Consider the following 21856-nt stretch of genomic DNA (forward strand, 5'->3'; position numbering starts at 1 on the left):
GTCAGTTCATTTTTGAGGCGCGCTCCAATTCACAGAGATCATGAAAGCTCGCCCTGTTCGTTTTCTTTTATTTTACAAAGGCACACCGTTTTCTTGTTGTTGTGAGTTTACACAAATAAAAGTAGTTGCGACTGATGTATTATTATATTCTGTATGACCAGAAATGGAGTATTTTAAGTTGTTTCCACTGTTGATAGGAAAATGCGAGTGATGGCACCGGCGCCTCCATCCATGTCATAGTGCGCGCTCCACACTCTGCACAAACACTCGGATATGCGCTTCATAATAGCAAACATTTATCTAGGTTAACGTTAGAGCGAGCGGCCATGCCAGACGGATAATCCTCTTCATGTTTAACTAATCAAATTATGTTGCATTTTATTGCGCCAGTTTGAAAAGGGCGGCTGAAACACTTAGCCTATACAGATAAACGCCAAACGCTGGTGTTTTTCTTTAAACAAATTCATTTAGGCTTTAAAATAAATATTGTTTATGGGCTAATTAATGCCACAATAATTTATTTATTTTATTTGTTTTGCATTGAATACCATTGAATATTTATCATTGAATGCATTGAATATTAGCTATGCACCGCTATGCCATCCTCCCATAGAAAGACACGTTAAGAGCCACCTATTTTCCTTATAATAAAGGGTTTCTATGAAAGGAAAACGCTTAATGTATAATTAAATGCATTGCGTTCATATTCTTTATCACTGAAGCTTTTTCTTTATTATAAGGGTGTATTATTCCATTAAAAAAGGCCTGTTTATAAGGTGACAATCCGTTATACATCTTGAAGATTTTTGTATTGTATTGTATCTTCTGTTATAAACACGAAGATTGACATTTCGTTAATTAAACAAAATAAAAACACAAGGTGTAAAAAATAAACAACTTAGGCTATGTTCTGTTAGATGTGTTTTGACTACTTTTTGTTTAATTATATCTCTAGTTAATGAAGATATAGCCTATTAACAGTATCATTCATAATCATTACTTTTACGAAGTGGACGAGCGGAGCGGAATATTCAGAAATGCGCTCTCCACTCACGAGCTCTGATCGGAACAAACCCGAACCTCACTGTCTGCTGAACTTGCGCAGAAACATCAAAATATAACCAGCTTTTTAAAATGGTTTTGAAAACTAAACACTATTTTAGCACAAATTATGAACTTATTGGCGATTTTTTTATAATTATTGACAAAATTAGAATATAGTAAAAGGTTTTTTTTTTTTTTTTTACTTTTGGGTGGGCCTGTTGAAAAGTGGGGCCGTGCCTTATGGGGCGCCGTTTGTAAAGCGGCTCACTCTGAAAATAACAGCAACATTTTGTCACATTTAGCTTCAAACAATGTTTAAAAAACTGGTATGAATTTTTGACGGTCACTTTTTAGCACATTTACAACAATATTTGTCAACTTAGAGATATTTTAAATAGTTAAATCTAAATATTAAATGTTACACCTAAATGTTAAATGTTAAATCTAAATGCTAAATCTAAATCTAAATGTTATATCTAAATCTAAATGCTAAATCTAAATCTAAATGTTAAATCTAAATCTAAATGTTAAATCTAAATGTTAAATCTAAATGTTAAATCTAAATGTTAAATCTCAATCTAAATGCTAAATCTAAATGTTAAATTTAAATGTTAAATCTAAATCTAAATGTTAAATCTAAATCTAAATCTAAATCTAAATGTTAAATCTAAATGTTAAATCTAAATCTAAATGTTGAATCTAAATGTTAAATCTAAATCTAAATCTAAATGTTGAATCTAAATGTTTCGGGTGAAACTAAATATTTAACTAATATGCAAATTCAAAATGCCGGTAACCGGAAGTGCCAAAATAAAAGCTCGAGGAAGTCAGTGTGTGTTTATAGCATGGTTTAGTGTCAAATAACGAATAAAAACCATCTCATTCGAGGAAATGGTCTCTCTTGGACATGGATTATCGTAATAACTACCTAAAATAATAAACACGTTTGGAGAAACTGTATTTGAAGAGTAGGCTAGTGTCACTTTTATGAAAAGTGCGGGACTTATGGCCTGTAGGCTGTAGCCCATAGACTGTAGCCATAATAGCCAGCCACGTGGGGCTCACTTTGACTGAATGTCATGTCATCACTCTGTCATCATATACAAATACAGTTTCAACGTGTTTATTATTTTAGGTAGTTATTATCACGATAATCCATGTCCAAGAGACCATTTCCTCGGATGAGATGGTTTTTATTCGTTATTTGACACTAAACCATGCTATAAACACACACTGACCTCCTCGCGCTTTTATTTTGGCACTTCCGGTTACCGGCATTTTGAATTTGCATATTAGTTATATATTTAGTTTCACCCGAAACATTTAGATTCAACATTTAGATTTAGATTTAGATTTAACATTTAGATTCAACATTTATATTTAACATTTATATTTAATATTTATATTTATATTTATATTTAACATTTAGATTTATATTTAACATTTAGATTTAACATTTAGGTTTATATTTAGATTTAACATTTAGATTTAGATTTAGCATTTAGATTTAGATTTAACATTTAGATTTAACATTTAGATTTAGAATTTAGATTTAGATTTAACATTTAGATTTAGATTGAACATTTAACATTTAACATTTAACATTTAGGTGTAACATTTAATATTTAGATTTAACTATTTAAAATATCTCTAAGTTGACAAATATTGTTGTAAATGTGCTAAAAAGTGACCGTCAAAAATTCATACCAGTTTTTTTAAACATTGTTTGAAGCTAAATGTGACAAAATGTTGCTGTTATTTTCAGAGTGAGCCGCTTTACAAACGGCGCCCCATAGTGCCTGAGCTACAGGACATCGTCTTCCAAAACATAACCTGCGCGAAAGAGAGAAAAAAATGAATGCGTCATTGTATCCACCACTTCTGAAAATGCACTTCCGAATGCGTCTCTGTCCCCAGCACATTTCAAACCAAACTGACGCCCACGACAGTAGGTCTACATATCTTTAAAGGTCGTTTTCTCAAAATCAGTTTTTTATTTCTATCTATTCTGATGAAGGTTTTGACAGAGGGGTTTGCTCATATACAATTTGCCTGAATATTTACTGGCTACATTTTATACCAAACATTTTCTGGCTTCTAATTTATGTAGTGATAAAAATAATAATAATCCAAAATCCCCTCTGTAAAAACCTTTGACTGTATTTTTTTTTCTAGAAATGTATGCAAAGTAGTGCATATTTAATTTGATGACGATTTATTTGCATATTTAAACATAACATTTCAGAGAACTTTTTCTGTGCAATTCTTAATGTAATAAATCAACTGTGGAAGTATGGTGATATCTATTAGTCACATTTTTACCCTTTTCACCTGCAGTGTCTTGCCTTAATTTAGTTTGGCAGTTTTACATATTTTTAAAGGATATATAATTACTGAAAACAAATAGCAATTTACCCCTGAGTTTTATGTAAAATGTGTTTTTTTTAATTCTCTTACGAGAGGTTCGTACTGCGTAAGTCCTACGCTAGGGGAAAATCTCTTTTCCGCGAGATACTGAAGCCAAAAAATGATCTACTCGGTTACTATCGTAACCTCAGTTCCCTGAGATAGGGAACGAGTTTTGCGTAGCTATTCACCTTATTCCGGAAGTAGCACTGGGTGGCGCCATCCGCGTAATCTCACTTCCTGGTTTAGCTACTTAGCGCTTTGTTTGCCCTGGTCCAATCTGTTATCTGTCTTGATATAAGTAGATAGACTATAATATTATAGCCAAATGCGTTGGCCTATGGTTATTAACAACTGCTGCAACGTACTAAAGTACATTTCACTTGAAGCTTTTGAAACAATGCCACAATCAAATTATTTAATAGCTGTGTCTTTCTAATAGCTATTACTTAGTTATGAAGATGTGCACAAACACTACTACATGTAAAGTTTGAAACATTATTACACCACAGTTTGTTTGCTTAATCACCAGATACATTTGCAGTGTATAGCCAACAGATGAGAAAAAAATAGCCACGAACTGGTGTAGAAAGAAAGTAGAGCCTCAACTAGATGAACAAGAGGGTAACGTTAGCTTAGCTAACTGCTAGCTGCAATTTCTTATGGTTTGATCTCTAACACAAGTAATGGCTGTAAAATAAATCCAGCGACTGAATTCTAGAGGACCATAGCTTTCAAACAAGGTATAGCATGTGTATGTGTCCTGTAGTGAGACCATTACAACATTAGATGTTTGTGGCTAATGTAGGCTAAACACTACACATAGGCCGGGCTGCGATCAGACAGGCAGACGGGTCATATAAACACCTAAAAGTCGTTTAAAAATTACCCCGAGAAACAGTGCATTGCTGTGCTGTTGGTACACACGTACATAGCACATTTGGCACAAATTAGCTTATCGTATGTGACATTTTATCAGTGAGACTTCTCTGCAGTTCTCTTCGAAATTGAATGAGGGTCCGCTAAACCGGAAGTTGGTTTACAACGGAAGTACTGGACAGAAGTAAAAGTGGGCGGGGCGGAATAAGGTGAATACGCAGTGGGGAAACTCCTTTTCCTCGATTTACTGAAGCTTTTATTTAAAACGCATTTGCAGCTGCACAGCTAGCACTTTGAGCGTCTGGTTCGCTCATAGGCTGTGCTGCAGCAACTGCACAAACCAATGGCGCGGGCGCCTCTGACCTGTAGCCAATGAGCATCATTATACGTCAGAGCTCCCCAAGGGGGCGTGGCCTTAGCCTATATCAGAGCCTCGAATTCGCCATTATAGCAGGTTTCACGACTGAAGCGACAACTCACCTGGTTATTATAGTGCGGCTGGCTACGCAATACTCGTTCCCTATCTCGGAGAACTGAGGTTACGATAGTAACCGAGTAGTTCCCTTTCGAACGGTCATTTCGTATTGCGTAGCTATACGCAGTGGGGATGCCCTGCAAAACGCTGCACCAAAATAACTGGTTGCCACTGAACTCAGGATCCCTGAGCCCAAGACAAGCCCGAAACCATTTATATATATATATATATATATTAGACCAGACACCGTCGGGTCTTATAAAATATATGTGTTAATATAATATACCAAATGACCCCAGACACCGTCGGGGCTATCAGTATAATAAAAAATATAACCAGCAAGCGGGTTTTATATATGTGTGTGTTTATGATTATGCACAGTACAATATAGATGAGACCGGGCAAACCGCCGGGCCTTCATCATATCGCAAATACCTTCGCTTGCAGCGAAGGCACTTCCATATTATAAAATTTCCTAAATGTGGAAGGCGAGGACCAGCCGGCTGCATCACAAATATCTTGAATGGGAAAACCAGATGACGAAGCCCACGACGAAGCCATGCCTCTAGTCGAATGGGCTTTAATACCTATGGGGCAAACCTGACCCAGCGAGGTATAAGCCATAGATATAGCATCCAATCCATCTAGACAATCTTTGCTTAGTGACTGGATCGCCCTTGGATCGGCCACCAAAGCAGACAAAAAGCTGTTCTGACTGTCTGAAAGACGCAGAATGCTCCAGATAGATTCTCAGTGCTATGACAGGGCAGAGAAGATTAACCTCCCCATCCTCCGCAGAAGGGGGAAGAACTAATAATGTAATGACCTGTGCTCTGAACGGCGTTGAGAGCACTTTAGGAACATAGAACACTCTGAGCGTGGACGGGGAGCGGCCCGCGTCCAACAGCTCCTGCAGGAAGGAGAGTACCACAGCTACCTCACATGACTCCGGGTCCACACAGTTTTTCAAGCACCAGCTGGAAAAGACTGACCATTTCAAAGCATATAAGCGACTAGTCGAGGTCTTTCCTCATAGGAACAGGCCAAGGGGCTGTGTCTGACAGCTGAATCAGCTCCGGAAACCACGGTCTGGATCTCCAGAGAGGGGCCACCAGCAAGACTGGGCGCCCGCTCTCCCTGACCCTCTTTATGACTTGTGGAATCATCGAGACAGGGGGAAAAGCATAAAGGGGGCGGTTGGGCCAATGATGGGTCAACACATGCCTGCTTTTCGACAAGAACATTTTGCAATGAGTGTTGGATCTCGAGGCGAAAAGGTCTATTTCGGCCTCTCCGAACACACTCCATATCAGACAAACCGTCTGTGAGTTCAGGGACCACTCGCCTGGGGGAGTGTTGCCCCGTGACAGCATATCCGCGCCCAGATTCTGAACACCCGGGATATGCATTGCTCTCAGAGAGCACAGATTATTCTGTGCCCATATGAGGAGGTCTCTCGCCATGGCATACAGGCTGCCCGACCTGATGCCGCCCTGGCGATTTATGTAAGCCACCACTGACATGTTGTCCGAGCGGACCAGGACATGATGACTTTATAGGTTTGGGAGAAAAGCTTTCAGGGCCAAACCAATCGCTTTCATCTCCAGACAGTTGATATGTAAGCTCTGCTCCGTGCTCGACCAGAGGCCGGAGACAGGCTTGCCCTCGTGCAGAGCACCCCAACCCAGGTTGGATGCGTCTGTAAACACCACTTTTCTTCTGGAAACTACTCCCATAGTCACACCCTTGAGGTACCAGTCCTGAGCTCGCCAGGGAACCAGGGCTTTTAAACAACCGTGATTCACCATGATGCGCAGGCTGCCGGACTGCCACGCATGGGTTGGCACACGACGCTTCAGCCAGTGCTGCAGCGGGCGCATGCGCAGTAGTCCCATACAGAGTACTGACGATGCCGCTGCCATGAGACCGAGAAGTTTCTGAAATTTTCTCAGGGGCGCGCGCTTGCGCGCTCTGAACGAGCCTGCCAGCGTCTGCACTGAGATTGCGCGCTCTCTTGTGAGCCGCGCTGTCATCGTCACAGAGTCTAAAACTGTGCCCAGAAAGACTACACTCTGGCTGGGTGTCAGTTTGCTCTTGGTAACATTGATTGTGAGACCCAGGCATTTCAAATGGCAGAGAATCAAATACCTGTGAGCTATTAGCTCTGTTCTCGATTGCGCCAGCACCAGCCAGTCGTCGAGATAGTTCATCACGCAAACTCCCTGATGTCTCAGAGGAGAAAGCGCTGCATCCATACATTTCGTGAATGTACGGGGTGCCAGGGCCAGGCCGAAAGGCAGAACCGTGTATTGATAAGCTTGCCCCTCGAAGGCGAATCTCAAGAATGGCCTGTGATGAGGGTCTATCTGAATATGAAAGTATGCGTCTTTCAGATCCATTGTCACAAACCAGTCCCCCGGGCGAATTTGCGCGAGGATGTGTTTGATAGTCAACATCTTGAATGGCCGTCTCATGAGAGCTTTGTTAAAGTGTCTCAAATCTAGTATGGGTCTGAGACCGCCGTCTTTTTTCGGAATTAGAAAATAACGGCTGTAAAACCCCGAGTGTGTTTGCGCGGGAGGGATTAATTCTGTCGCCCCTTTTGCTAACAAATTCTGTACTTCGGCGCGAAGCACGTGACCCATGCTGCTTCTCACTGAAGACTCGACAACCGCCTGAAATTTTGGGGGTCTGCGAGCAAATTGGAGCGAGTAGCCTCGCTTTATAATGTTTATGACCCAACTCGACACTCCGGGGATGGTTTGCCAGGCCTGCACCCTTGTGGCTAGGGATCGAACCACTGTTTGGGATGAGTCGCCTACCGTGAGGGGACTTACTACCCTTATATTGTGATTTGTGCACATATTGAGTGTTTGACTGACTGTACAAGCTTTTGCCTGTGGGGGAGACAGTGTTACAACATGGAGGGGGCCACCTAGTGTAGGGGGACCGTGAAACCATTGTGATTGTGAAACATACTCTTTTTGTGGTTTATTTGGGTCGCCGTGAAAACGGCATTTGTTTGTAGAGGCGCGCTCACTGCTGCGGGCCTGTTTACAATAGTAAAATCCCCAGCCGCCTGAGCTAAACAGGGAGCTGTGGGAAGTAGTGTGGGCTTTTTCGAGGGCGGTCCGGCTAGCGCGAGACACGAACCCTCTCTCTTCATCCTTGCTAGGACGACTTCGGTGGCACCGGGTCGCTCCCTCCGCTGGGCCGCGGGCCTTGGCACCGGGGCATCGGGTAGCGCTTAGCCGATCTCGGCTGGCGGAAGTTATCCGCCGCGGGGCGGGGCTGAGATACCTGCTTCGCTGGCTTGGCTGGATGCGGCGAAGAAGCTGGCTTGGTCTTGCTGGACGCTGAGCTGGAGCGCTTCGGCAAGAAGTGTCGCATGGCCTGGGACGCCTTCTGTGCCTCAGTGAATCTCTCCGAAAAACCCTTAACCGCAGGGCCGAAGAGGCCGGCGCTGGATACAGGGGCGTCGAGAAAACGCGTTTTGTCCGTCTCCTTAATCTCGGTCAGATTAAGCCAGAGGTGGCGCTCTAAAACAACCAAGCTCGCCATGCTCTTCCCTATGGCCTGTGCTGTAGCCTTCGTAGCGCTTCTCAGATCACTGAAGGCCTCGGGGTTCGGCCCAACCTCGTCCATCGACTGGAGGAGCTTAGCCTGGTAAACTTGTAGCACAGCCATGGTGTGTACAACCCGCTCGCCTGCACCCAAACACTGTTTCTATGGCAACTCAAGCTCTTCCTAGCCAGTCTAGGGAAACAACGGTGTTCAAGTCCCGCTGCGGCCGGACTTCCACCAAAACTTCTCGCTCGTTCAGTTCCAGAAAATGTGACTGTCCCGTGTATTCAGCAGAAAACAAGCCGGTTTCACAGCCCGTTTGCCTGCACACAAACCCAGATAAATCCCATAAAGAGTGTATTTTCTGGTATTCCGGCCACGGCCGATGGTGTTATGAGTGTAGTAAAATGCCCACAGCCCAGTGCTCATTCCTACACACAAGCACAGCCCGCCTCACGCGGCTCGCACAGATAAAATCGACTCATGTCGATTGTGCATTAGATGTAGTGAATGTGCCCACGACCTAGTGCCCACAAACACTACACATTGCATGTCTCACGGTTTCTGTAAAAACGAAACCAACGCACATACAGTCTGCTCAAGCAGACGGTGTTTTCAGTGTTATGAGTGTGCCCGCTGTCCCGCGCCCACATTCACTCAAGATCCGGCCACGGCCGATGGTTTTATGAGTGTAGTAAAAATGCCCACAACCCAGTGTTCATTCCTACACACAAGCACAGCCCGCCAAAATACAGAGCTCGCACACATAAAATCGACTCATGTCGATTGTGCATTAGATGTAGTGAATGTGCCCATGACCCAGTGCCCACAAACACTACACACTGCATGTCCCACGGTTTCTGTAAAAACGAAACCAACACACATACGCCGACGGTGTTTTCAGTGCAGTAAATGTGCCCGCTGTCCCGCGCCCACATTCACTCACGGACATGACAAGCCCCACGGGGTTCCCCCCGCTCGCTCTCCCTCGGCAACCCGCCGTAAGAGAGTCGAGCGCGGGCAGGCTGCCCGCTGTGATCAGCGCGCCCCCCGCCTCGAACGCTACAAGCGCGATGTTTGTGTTTCAGCACACCGGAGCGCTCCGGCCGCCACCATGTCGCGGCCAGAGCCCAGATCTCATTCAACCCCTAGCTATCCATGCAAATGTGTGGGCAAAGCTTCCCGGGGTATCAGAATGGGTGCTGAACATTATAGAAAGAGGCTATTCGCTACAGTTCACTCGACGTCCCCGCCGTTGTGCGGCGCTAATCGAAACCACGGTAGAAAAGGAAGTAGCACATCTACTTCGTGCCGAAATTGCGAAACTGTTGAGCAAAGGGGCCATAGAGCCTTTATCTCAAGCTCAGAGCGAAGGGGGGCTATACAGCAGATATTTTCTGGTACCGGAAAAAGACGGGGGTCTCAGACCCATTCTAGATCTAAGACAGCTGAACAAAGCGTTTTCAAAACGCCGGTTCAGAATGCTCACGACCAAGAAAATCCTCTCGCAAATTCGCCAGGGGGACTGGTTTGTGTCAATAGATCTGAAGGACGCGTATTTCCAAATACAAATAGCGTCACGTCACAGGCGATTTTTGAGATTCGCCTTCGAGGGCCAGGCATATCAATACACAGTCCTACCGTTTGGCCTGTCCCTAGCACCCCGTACATTCACGATGTGCATGGATGCAGCCCTCGCTCCCCTGAAACTTCGGGGAATGCGAGTTTTGAACTACTTGGACGATTGGCTGGTTCTAGCTCAGTCACACTCAGAGCTCATAGAACACAGAACCATTTTACTCGAGCATCTCGAGAATCTGGGTCTCGAAGTCAATTGGGCGAAAAGTTCACTGTCTCCCAGTCAGAGAATATCTTTTCTGGGCACAGAACTGGACTCGCTGTCTATGACAGCTCAACTATCGCCGCAGCGCAGACTGGTTATTCAGCGCATGACGGAATCCTTCCGCCGCGGCGCTATAGTCCCGCTCAAAAAGTTTAAAAGGATGCTGGGTCTCATGGCCGCAGCATCAGCAGTTCTTCAGCTGGGTCTGCTTCGCATGCGCCCGCTGCAGCTCTGGCTACAAGCGCGAGTACCGCGCCGAGCGTGGACTTCTGGTCTTTTTCGCCTCAAGGTCGATCAGAAATGCATCTCAGCACTGATACCTTGGAGAGCGACCGACTGGTACCAGTCAGGTGTAAGCCTGGGGACTTCCTCGAGTGTGAAGGTGGTGTCTACGGACGCCTCCACCTCGGGATGGGGAGCGCTGCTTCGGCCAGTGGTCAGAACGGGAAAAGCTTCTGCACATAAACTGCCTGGAAATGATGGCAGTCGACAACGCGCTGAGGCGTTTTCGTCCCCAAATAGCAGGACACCACGTCTTGGTCCGCTCGGACAACATGTCAGTGGTAGCCTACATAAATCGCCAGGGAGGCATCACATCCCGAAACCTTTACAGGTTGACGGAACACCTCCTGGTATGGGCTCAGCACAATCTGCGCTCGCTCAGAGCAGCGCATGTGCCTGGCCACCTGAATGTGGGACCAGACAGACTGTCCAGGAACAATGTTCCGGCAGGGGAATGGTCTCTACATCCGCAGACAGTTCAACTGCTGTGGGAGACATTCGGCAGAGCGAAAATAGACCTGTTTGCGTCTCAGGAAAATGCTCACTGCCCGGAGTTTTTCTCCAAAAGCAGGGATGCGCTGGCCCACGTCTGGCCCCGCTGCCCGCTCTATGCTTTTCCCCCCGTCGCGCTCCTACCTCAGGTGTTAGAGCGGATCAGGGAAAACGGATGCTCAGTGCTACTAGTGGCTCCGTTCTGGAAGAACCAGGCTTGGTTCCCAGTTCTGATGCAGCTGACGAGCGCTGCCCCATGGCCAATACCAGTGAGGAGGGACCTCCTCTCTCAAGCCAGGGGCTCGATCTGGCATCCTCGCCCGGAGCTTTGGTCCCTACATGCGTGGGCCATCAACGGGTACCCACTGATCTCCCAGAGGGAGTGTAAAACACGACCATGCAGGCTAGAGCCCCCTCTACGAGACGGCTCTATTCCTCAAAATGGTCTGTGTTCTCTAGCTGGTGCACAGCACGCGGCTTTTCACCCCAAGACTGTAGAGTGACGGAGGTTCTCTCCTTCCTACAAGAGCTACTGGATGAGGGCAGAGCCCCATCCACGCTCAAAGTTTATGTGCCGGCTATAGCAGCGTTTTTCTAAACCAACGCGTGGCCAGTCACTGGGAAGGAACGATCTGGTCATTCGCTTCCTTAGAGGAGCTAAGAGGTTAAATCCTCCCAGACCTCCCTCAGTTCCCATATGGGACCTTTCTACGGTCTTGGAGGCCATGAAAGGTGCCCCATTTGAGCCAATCCAATCAATAGATATCAAACACTTGTCTTTCAAAACAGTGTATCTTCTGGCTCTTGCTTCAGTAAAGCACATAGTCCCTTACAAGCGCTCTCAGTGAGCGCCACATGTATGGAGTTTGGGCCAAATGACTCGAAAGTCATACTCAAACCGAGGCACGGGTACGTTCCTAAATCCCTCAACACACCGTTCAGGGCTCAGGTGATTTCCCTGTCCCAACGAGGAAAAGGACGCCAGCTTCCTTTGCCCGGTCAGGGCATTAAAGGAGAACTCCGGTCAATTTTAACATTGAGCTCATTTTTTTGTACATTTGGAGTGCTGTCAACACAGAGAACAACAACAAAAATCGGGGTTGCCTACACCGAGTTATTCTATTTTTAAAATTTGCACCCTGTTGACTTCAATGGGGCAAGTAGTAAACCTGCTTTTAGTGTAATGTAATGACACATCAAGGATGTTAAGAGGCTAAAAGCAGGTTTACTACTTGCCCCATTGAAGTCAACAGGGTGCAAATTTTTAAAATAGAATAACTCGGTGTAGGCAACACCGATTTTTGTCGTGGTTCTCTGTACTGATTCTGATTCTGATACCCCGGGAAGCTTTGCCCACACATTTGCATGGATAGCTAGGGGTTGAATGAGATCTGGGCTCTGGCCGCGACATGGTGGCGGCCGGAGCGCTCCGGTGTGCTGAAACACAAACATCGCGCTTGTAGCGTTCGAGGCGGGGGGCGCGCTGATCACAGCGGGCAGCCTGCCCGCGCTTGACTCTCTTACGGCGGGTTGCCGAGGGAGAGCGAGCGGGGGGAACCCCGTGGGGCTTGTCATGTCCGTGAGTGAATGTGGGCGCGGGACAGCGGGCACATTTACTGCACTGAAAACACCGTCGGCGTATGTGTGTTGGTTTCGTTTTTACAGAAACCGTGGGACATGCAGTGTGTAGTGTTTGTGGGCACTGGGTCATGGGCACATTCACTACATCTAATGCACAATCGACATGAGTCGATTTTATGTGTGCGAGCTCTGTATTTTGGCGGGCTGTGCTTGTGTGTAGGAATGAACACTGGGTTGTGGGCATTTTTACTACACTCATAAAACCATCGGCCGTGGCCGGATCTTGAGTGAATGTGGGCGCGGGACAGCGGGCACACTCATAACACTGAAAACACCGTCTGCTTGAGCAGACTGTATGTGCGTTGGTTTCGTTTTTACAGAAACCGTGAGACATGCAATGTGTAGTGTTTGTGGGCACTAGGTCGTGGGCACATTCACTACATCTAATGCACAATCGACATGAGTCGTGAGGCGGGCTGTGCTTGTGTGTAGGAATGAGCACTGGGCTGTGGGCATTTTACTACACTCATAACACCATCGGCCGTGGCCGGAATACCAGAAAATACACTCTTTATGGGATTTATCTGGGTTTGTGTGCAGGCAAACGGGCTGTGAAACCGGCTTGTTTTCTGCTGAATACACGGGACAGTCACATTTTCTGGAACTGAACGAGCGAGAAGTTTTGGTGGAAGTCCGGCCGCAGCGGGACTTGAACACCGTTGTTTCCCTAGACTGGCTAGGAAGAGCTTGAGTTGCCATAGAAACAGTGTTTGGGTGCAGGCGAGCGGGTTGTACACACCATGGCTGTGCTACAAGTTTACCAGGCTAAGCTCCTCCAGTCGATGGACGAGGTTGGGCCGAACCCCGAGGCCTTCAGTGATCTGAGAAGCGCTACGAAGGCTACAGCACAGGCCATAGGGAAGAGCATGGCGAGCTTGGTTGTTTTAGAGCGCCACCTCTGGCTTAATCTGACCGAGATTAAGGAGACGGACAAAACGCGTTTTCTCGACGCCCCTGTATCCAGCGCCGGCCTCTTCGGCCCTGCGGTTAAGGGTTTTTCGGAGAGATTCACTGAGGCACAGAAGGCGTCCCAGGCCATGCGACACTTCTTGCCGAAGCGCTCCAGCTCAGCGTCCAGCAAGACCAAGCCAGCTTCTTCGCCGCATCCAGCCAAGCCAGGGAACCTCTAGGTGTTTACATCCTGTTTTCGGTTGAAGTCCAAAGTAGTCGATTGCCGAGTTCACGCGCGTGATCATAGCAACTAAACCTATGCGCGTGAACTCGGCAATCGACTACTTTGGACTTCAACCGAAAACAGGATGTAAACACAGGTATTTGCGCTGGCTTAAATAACATCATTTTTATACATATCTTTCACATCTACTGCAGTCAGATTCACTCGTGTTCACTCAGAAGGAATCACTCACATTTTCTGTGCACTTGTAATGACACATCAAGGATGTCAAGAGGCTAAAAGCAGGTTTACTACTTGCCCCATTGAAGTCAACAGGGTGCAAATTTTAAAAATAGAATAACTCGGTGTAGGCAACCCCGATTTTTGTTGTTGTTCTCTGTATTGACAGCACTACAAATGTACAAAAAAATGAGCTCAATGTTAAAATTGACCGGAGTTCTCCTTTAAGGGCTTATGTGTCTCGCACGTCTGTTTTCAGACAGACAGAGCAGCTCTTTGTTTCACTCTACGGACGTTCTAAGGGACTTGCCGTGTCGAAACAGAGCCTATCCAGATAGATAGTCAATGCTATAGCGCTGGCTTATACCTCTAAGGGCTTGCAGTGCCCATTAGGTGTCAGAGCACACTCCACGAGAGGTGTGGCCTCGTCGTGGGCTTGGTCTAGTGGGATTGCCTTGCAAGATATCTGTATGGCGTTAGGCTGGGCCTCCCCGTCTACATTTATAAGGTTTTATAACCTAGAGGTTCCCGCTTTGCAGGCTAAGCTGCTTTCGGTCTAAAAATCGGTACTGTGTTCGGCCCAGAATACTGAAACTGCTTGAGTAAACGCTCGCTGATTGATTGCGCAGCTCTATGGGCAGTGTGTAAGACCCACTATATTCGTCAGTTCAGGCCGGGGGTCGCCCTGACTGTACGAAACATCATTAGTATAACTGCTCCTTATAGGATGTTATATTATTACAGGAATGATGCTATTCTAGCCTTTCCTGGACTCTCTGTGAGTCCCTTATGATCATGTACTATATGAGCCCGGGCACTTGCCCTTGGGTCTTTGGTGCTGGATCTTAGCATGCACGGCGTTTTACACTGTGTTCCCCTAGCGTAAGACTTACGCAGTACGAGAGAACCTCTCGTAAGAGAACGTACTCGGTTACTAACGTAACCTCGGTTCTCTCTAGAGAGGGAACGAGTACTGCGTATCTTGCCGTGCCTGCACACGCTCTGGTTCGCTCCGGCGATGAAAAACCAGTGAGCTAGCCTCTCGAAGCTATATTTATAGCCCTAGGCCACGCCCGTCTCGGCGGGACGTGACGTATTGGGTGCGAAGTGCCCCCATTGGAGCTGACGTCACGATAGGGCCTTATCGATAGGCTGCTGCAGTTGCTGCAGGGCAGCCAATAGGCGCGCGAGCCGTCTCGCCTGTGTCTGCATGCTGCCGCAACGCGTTTTACATTATTTCAAAATTAAGGATAATTTTTTGGAAAAGAGATTTTACCCTAGCGTAAGACTTACGCAGTACTCGTTCCCTCTCAAGAGAGAACCGAGGTTACGTTAGTACGTTTTCTCCTGATTGAGAAAATTAAACGATTCTCATTTCTTCATAATTTAGTTAACCTTGGGTGATGATTAACTTAAGTCCATTAATGTGGCATTTGTATTATTATGATTATCATATTTTTAGTACAGCTTTCTTGTTAACTGTTCAGAGAGCACACACAGGATAAGTGTGTTTTGTTCTCTATTTGTTTCAGGTGACGCTCAACATCTCTCAGAGCTGAGGATTGTGTTGATGGGAAACAGAAGAGCTGGTAAGAGTTCATCAGGAAACACCATCCTGGGCAGGGAGGAGTTTGACTTGAAGAGTTCTGCTCAGTGTGTGAGGAGACATGGAGAAGTAGCAGACAGACACATCACTGTCATTGAAGCTCCAGGATGGTGGATGAATTTCACTGTAGAGGAGAGTCCTGAGATACTGAAACAGGAGATTGTGCTCAGTGTGTCTCTGTGTCCTCCAGGACCACACGCTGTACTACTGATCATACGTGTGGATGATAGATTTAAAGAGACTGAGAGAAAAGCATTGAAGGATCATCTGGATCTTCTCAGTGAGAGAGTCTGGAGTCACACTATAGTGCTGTTCACTCGTGGAGACTCTCTGTTAGACACATCTATAGAGCAGCACATTGAGAGTGAAGGACAGGATCTCCAGTGGCTGCTGGACAAATGTGGGAACAGGTTTCATGTTCTCAACAATCACAACAGGAGTGACGACACTCAGATCAAGGAGCTGCTGGAGAAGATTGAGGAGACAGTGGCGCAAAACAACGGCCGCCATTTTAAATTAGACAGAAAGATTTTACAGGAGGTGGAAGAGAGAAGAAGAGCAGAGGAAGAGAGAGCAAAAGAACGAATGAAGAGAATGAAAAAACAGAGAAAAAGCATCAGATCACAGATGAGTGAGTCCACATACTTTATAATGCAGATATTCACACTGAGTATATTAAGTAAATCATGAAAATGTAACAGTCACAGCAATAATAACATGAAACTTCTTGTCATTAACCGCTATTTGTCGAGGCATTCGCAATAGATGTGTTCAAAACAGCTCACAGTGACGGCCCATAAAAGCTGTTACTGAAGGAAATAAGCACTTTTATTTCTTCAACAATCCTGTTCTTCATAGGGTTTGCTTTTGAGAACAGAAATCCCTTTACCTAATCCATAGAAAACAATACAAAAAACAACAATAAACAACAGCAAACAGCTTGTATTAAATATAACCTTAAACATCAGCTTTACACATATAGAAACGCCTCATGTTTGTCGCTGAAGCTCCAGGAAGTGAATCCCGTCAAACACACTTTAAAAGTACCTTACAAGTAAAAACTACTAGACTGCTGGTGGAACTATATTTCATTTGAAGCCTCAACTAAGACAAAAATATGTGAAGTAAAATGGACATCGGTAAGATTTAAACTCGTGATAGAAGCTATTTTTATGAAAGAAAAAGTGTCAACATGTTTACAGTTTTTGCGAGACACTTTTATTGTTTTCATATTGGTTAATACAGATATGATTTTGGATCTGTTTTTTCCACTTTAGACTTGTTACAATTTTTGTTCTAGAAATCTATGCAAATTAGTGCATATTTAATTTGATAATGCTTTATTTGCATGTTTTAACATAAAATTTCAGAGAATTTGTAATACAATTTTTTTTTTTTTGCAATTCTTAATGTCATCAATCAGTCAACTGAGGAAGTATGGTCATATCTATTAGTTACATTTTTACCCTATTCACCTGGAGTGTCATGCCTTCATTTTAATTTACACTGAAAAAAATTATTCGTTGAATTTAATACATTTTTTTATGGTAAGTGGTTGCACACAATTGATTTTAGCTACATTTAAACAAATACATTAAGTTGAACTTAATCAATTTTAGTTCAACTTAATGCATTTGTTTAAATGTAGCTAAAATCAATTGTGTGCAACCACTTACCATACATTTATTTTATTAAATTCAACGAATCATTTTTTTTCAGTGTAGTTCAGCGGTTTTACATGTTGCATATAAGTAGTACTTATCCTATAGCAAGTGTCAAAATTTGATTGATGGCTTCCGGTTGACCTTGACCTTCCGGTTGTCCTTCCGGCCTATATTGTTATGGATTGACCTATTGACCCTACCTATATCATGTGGTTTTGACAGAAGCTTTTGACCTATGACCTAGCTAGCCCTAGATCATGTGGTTTTGACAGAAGCTTTTGACTTTTAACCTTTTTAGCTCTAGATCATGTGGTTTCTGATGGTTTTGAAGGCTCTGTTATATATATATATATATATATATATAGGATATGTGTCAGCATCTCCTCCGCATTCCAGAGCACATTGTGGGCCCCTGTGGAAAGTGAGAAGAAAAAGAAATTTCTGAATGCCTCACCAGCCAGAGTAGTGTGCCTGTGTGTGTGTGTGTGTGTGTGTGTGTGTGTGTGTGTTTGTTTGTTTGTGTTTGTGCGCGCATCCTCTGACATGATGCACTCCACATTCCTGAGGTAGCAGTGAAAGTGAGAAAAAGAGAGTTGCCCTAATCATGTTTATATTTCACACAAATAATATACAATAATATCTTACTAAAAATTTACTGAAACCATTTAATTCAGTTTTAGATAAACAAAAGAATAAAAAATCATATTACATAAACATTCCGTTCTTTAGGCCTATAAGTGTATAAAATAAAAAAGTTATCTTGCTAATTTAACTAAAGTTGAAAAACATTCTGTTCTTTAAAAGTATATAAAATAAAAAATCTACTGAAAAAGTCTGCTGACTGAAGATTTCATGAAGCACCAGCCAAATGGTATGTGTGTGTGTGTGTGTGTGTGTGTGCGTTTGATTTATATTACATTGTGGGAACCAAATGTCCCCACAAGGATAGTAAAACCTGAGATCACCTCCATTGTGTGGACCAGCCAGCGGTCCCCATGAGGGGAATGGGTAAATAAACATACAGTACTAAATTATATTTTTTTGAAAATGTAAAAATGCAGAAAGTTTTCTGTGATGGGTAGGTTTAGGGGTAGGGTTAGTGTAAGGGGACAGAATATACAGTTTGTACTGTATAAAAACCATTAAGTCTATGGAGAGTCCCCACAAAGATAGTGAACCAGACATGTGTGTGTGTGTGTGTGTGTGTGTGTATGTGTGTGTGTGACAGGTTCCGGTAAATTAGCGTGCCGCCATCTTTCTGAATTTATTTCAAAGCATAATCGTAAAAGTTTAAATATGATCTTTTAAAATTAAAAGACTGTTTAAATAAAATCTTTAAAGTTTGAATACATACACATCTTCTATTTATCTTTTAGAAGATTACTGTAATGATTTTGTTTAACGGTGACCTAAATTATAATTGTTATTAAACAATGTCTGTTCAAAAACTTTAGATGGTTGAAAAACTGTACTTAGTCGTCTTAAATCTCATTTATATGAAAAGATTCAATCAGCATTTTTTGTCCATGCGGGGTTTCAATTTTTATGGTGGGGGCTTTCCATAGCCATAATGATTTTTGTACCGTAACTGCATATTCTATCCCGTAGGCCTACACCTAAACACGACCATCACAGAAAACTACATTTGTATTTCATACAAAAATGAAATAAGTAAATAAATAATTTAATAAAATGTAAACAAAGTTTTAGCTAAATAAATATATAAATAAAAAAACGTACATTTCCAGAGAGGTGAATGAACTGAAGCTTCAGGATATAGGGTGACAAACCAGATGAGTCTCGGGGGATAATGTCACAGTAAATCTAGTCTGCGTTCCAGAGTAGGCCTACATCCAGAGTTTATACTAAATTCATTTAAAAGCATAACCTTAAAAGTTTAAATAAGATATTTTAAAATTAAAAGACTGTTTAAATCAAATCTTTAAAGTTTTATTAAAATCATATCTTCTATTTATCTTCTTAGAAGACTTATGTATTATTTTTACTAAACAGCGTCTGTTCAAAAACTTTAGATTGTTGAAAAACTGTACTTAGGCGTCTTAGATCTTATTTATACAAAAATATTTCAAACAGTATTTTTGGCCATACAACATGTTGTCAAAGTTTGTCACAATGTTTTGTTGTTGTGTTGTTTTTAAGAAATCCGAGGTTGTATCATTTGGAAAATCACCACACAATTTCAGAGACGTGATGTGCCTCTGTGGTCCATGACGTGGCATAAGTAAAGTTGGTCTTGAGCGAATATTTAATTTTACTCGTCTTAATTCAAAGCATGATCTTACTGGTAGCTATGATCTATTCCACGTATAAGATCATTTTTACTTGTATCTCCCGAACTATCCTTAATCAGTGTGGAAACACACAGGGTGAAACCCTTTACTGAGAATATACTATCGGTTATCTACTCAAAATATATGTAGAAGTTTAAATCCGGTGTTTAAAATCTGGTGGCCGCATGAACAGACTTTGGGGAGAGCTGATGATACTATAGCAGGAAGCATGCCCTTTGACCTCCTCGATTTTGGAGGCTTTTTTTGTTAAAGACCCTACTACAAGTTAGTCCTTAAAGGTACGCTTTGTAGGAATTTCACCCATCTAGCGGTGAAATTGTATTTTGCATTTAAACGAATAGTGCCCTCTAGCGCCTCGCTTTTTGCAACTGCGTGTTGCAAATGCGGTAGCCGTTATGTGCCAAGAAGCTATGACAACATGTTTTCCAATAGCACATCATCGAGTTTAACTATACATGTTCTACTGTTATGCTGCCTATATAATGATTTACACAGCCAAGCAATACAAAAAAGCTCGTCATTTAGACCGTAACTTTGATTTACCTGTCGAGAAGAAAGCAGGCAACGTCAGCGTCCCTTTCAAAGTCTTTCTCCTTCATTAGCTCTTTCCACCTGGAAAAAGCTATCCCGATATTTATTTACATCCCGATAAATTAAATTTTTGCTTTTTGGCCACGAGGATTCCTTCTCCTGTGGCTCAGCATAAGTATGATCCAGCATTATATTGTCCCGTGCAGTGCAGCCTTTTCAAATGTGCCAGGGCAGTATCAATGCCTCCAATATGGTCTAGCGGTTAGGATTCCTGGTTTTCACCCAGGCTGCCCGGGTTCGACTCCCGGTATGGGAAGTCAATTTTTTATATTGCCAACAAAATTCAAGTTATTCAAGTTCATCAATAATCATTTTTAGTTATTCATAGTCTTAGAGCCTAGGCCTACACGAACTGCAGAAACAAGCAGAAGATATGTAAAAACTCATAAATGCTGTTTCAGTAGTGCATTTTCACAAATACAATTATATTGAATGCAGAAAATTTCACTATGGAGTATTTACTTTATCTATCATAATTTCAATTTAGTATGTCATCATTTAAATTTTTCATCTCATAATTATGACGCATAGTCATAATTTTAATTTCAACTTTTTAAGTCATCATTTCGAAAATTACTTAATTCAGAATTACAATTTTTGTCAATTACGCCTTTTTAATGTAATACTTAAAACGTTTTTAAGTCATAATTTGGTAGCACTATTTTGATGGTCCTTTTGAACGTGCTGTTGACTATAGTAGTGTTGCACCTGCATGTCCACTAACTCGCTTGTGAGAGTCAGAGTGTGTAAAGTAAACTCTCATTAGTGTTAGTAGAGGATTAGTGGACTGGTAGGGTTAGGGTTAGAATAAGTTGAAATATAGTTGAGTTACTTATAGTCAGTAGAATATCTGTTGGGGAGCATCACAGTAAAGAGTTAGCAGATATTAAGCACAGTTTATTTTTTCAGATGTTTAAATGACAAAATACCATTTTTTTCAACCGAGTGAATCTACACATGAGAGGCCTTCAGAAGTCATAACTTCAGGAGTCAACGGTTTAGGTCAGTTGGCGAAAACACTGCGTGTGTAAAAATCAAATACTGTATTACACTTTTCAAAGGATAATCTAGCTTTAAAGTTAGAATAAAAAGTTAAAAACCAAACATATCTTCATACCTGTTGTGTTCTGACACAAGGCCATTAACTGGTTCTTTTTGTTTTATAAATGTATTTTGCTTATTTCTACAAATATCAACCTGATTAAACAAGATAATCATGCTACCAAATACGTCTGACACAACATTTTTAAGAAAAATCAGTGTTTTAAAATACAACTAAACCATGATAACAGATGATTTTTTTGACAGTCCTACATAAATGCATGTTGATTACTAAGTTTCAGGCGTAGTGCAACCACGCAATGTTCGAGAAATCTAATATTGGTGTAATCTTTGCGATGTCTCACTCACAACGCACAACTTTGTGTTGGCTGATCCAGGCATACCTTTTACTAAAATAAAATATTATGGAAGTCATTTTCAAACTGTAATTATACCATATTTTATTTATTAATATTATGGCTTCATGTTGATTTAAAGTTTTTGTTTATTTGTTATTAACTAATACCTTCATCTTTTAACTAACATCCAGCACAAAATTAAAGAGATGTATGAGCTAAGGATGTCCTCTGACCCCAAATAAACAGATAATGGAATGTTCACCATCTACAATATACAGTTAGATATCTCCTACTTAGTATCTT

General features: G+C 42.8%; 1 protein-coding gene across 1 annotated transcript in view; it reads left to right on the forward strand.

The window, feature by feature from the left end:
• LOC311283567 (GTPase IMAP family member 8-like) overlaps window positions 1-21856 on the forward strand; it is a 73992-nt gene that overhangs the window by 16611 nt on the left and 35525 nt on the right. Inside the window, exon 3 of the mRNA XM_084398062.1 lies at window positions 15513-16217. Coding sequence (XP_084254188.1) covers window positions 15513-16217 — 705 coding nt within the window. The remainder of the gene's footprint in view (window positions 1-15512; window positions 16218-21856) is intronic.

Source organism: Rutilus rutilus (genome assembly GCF_951802725.1).
Source record: "Rutilus rutilus genome assembly, chromosome: 23".
NCBI classification, from domain to species: Eukaryota; Metazoa; Chordata; class Actinopteri; order Cypriniformes; family Leuciscidae; genus Rutilus; species Rutilus rutilus.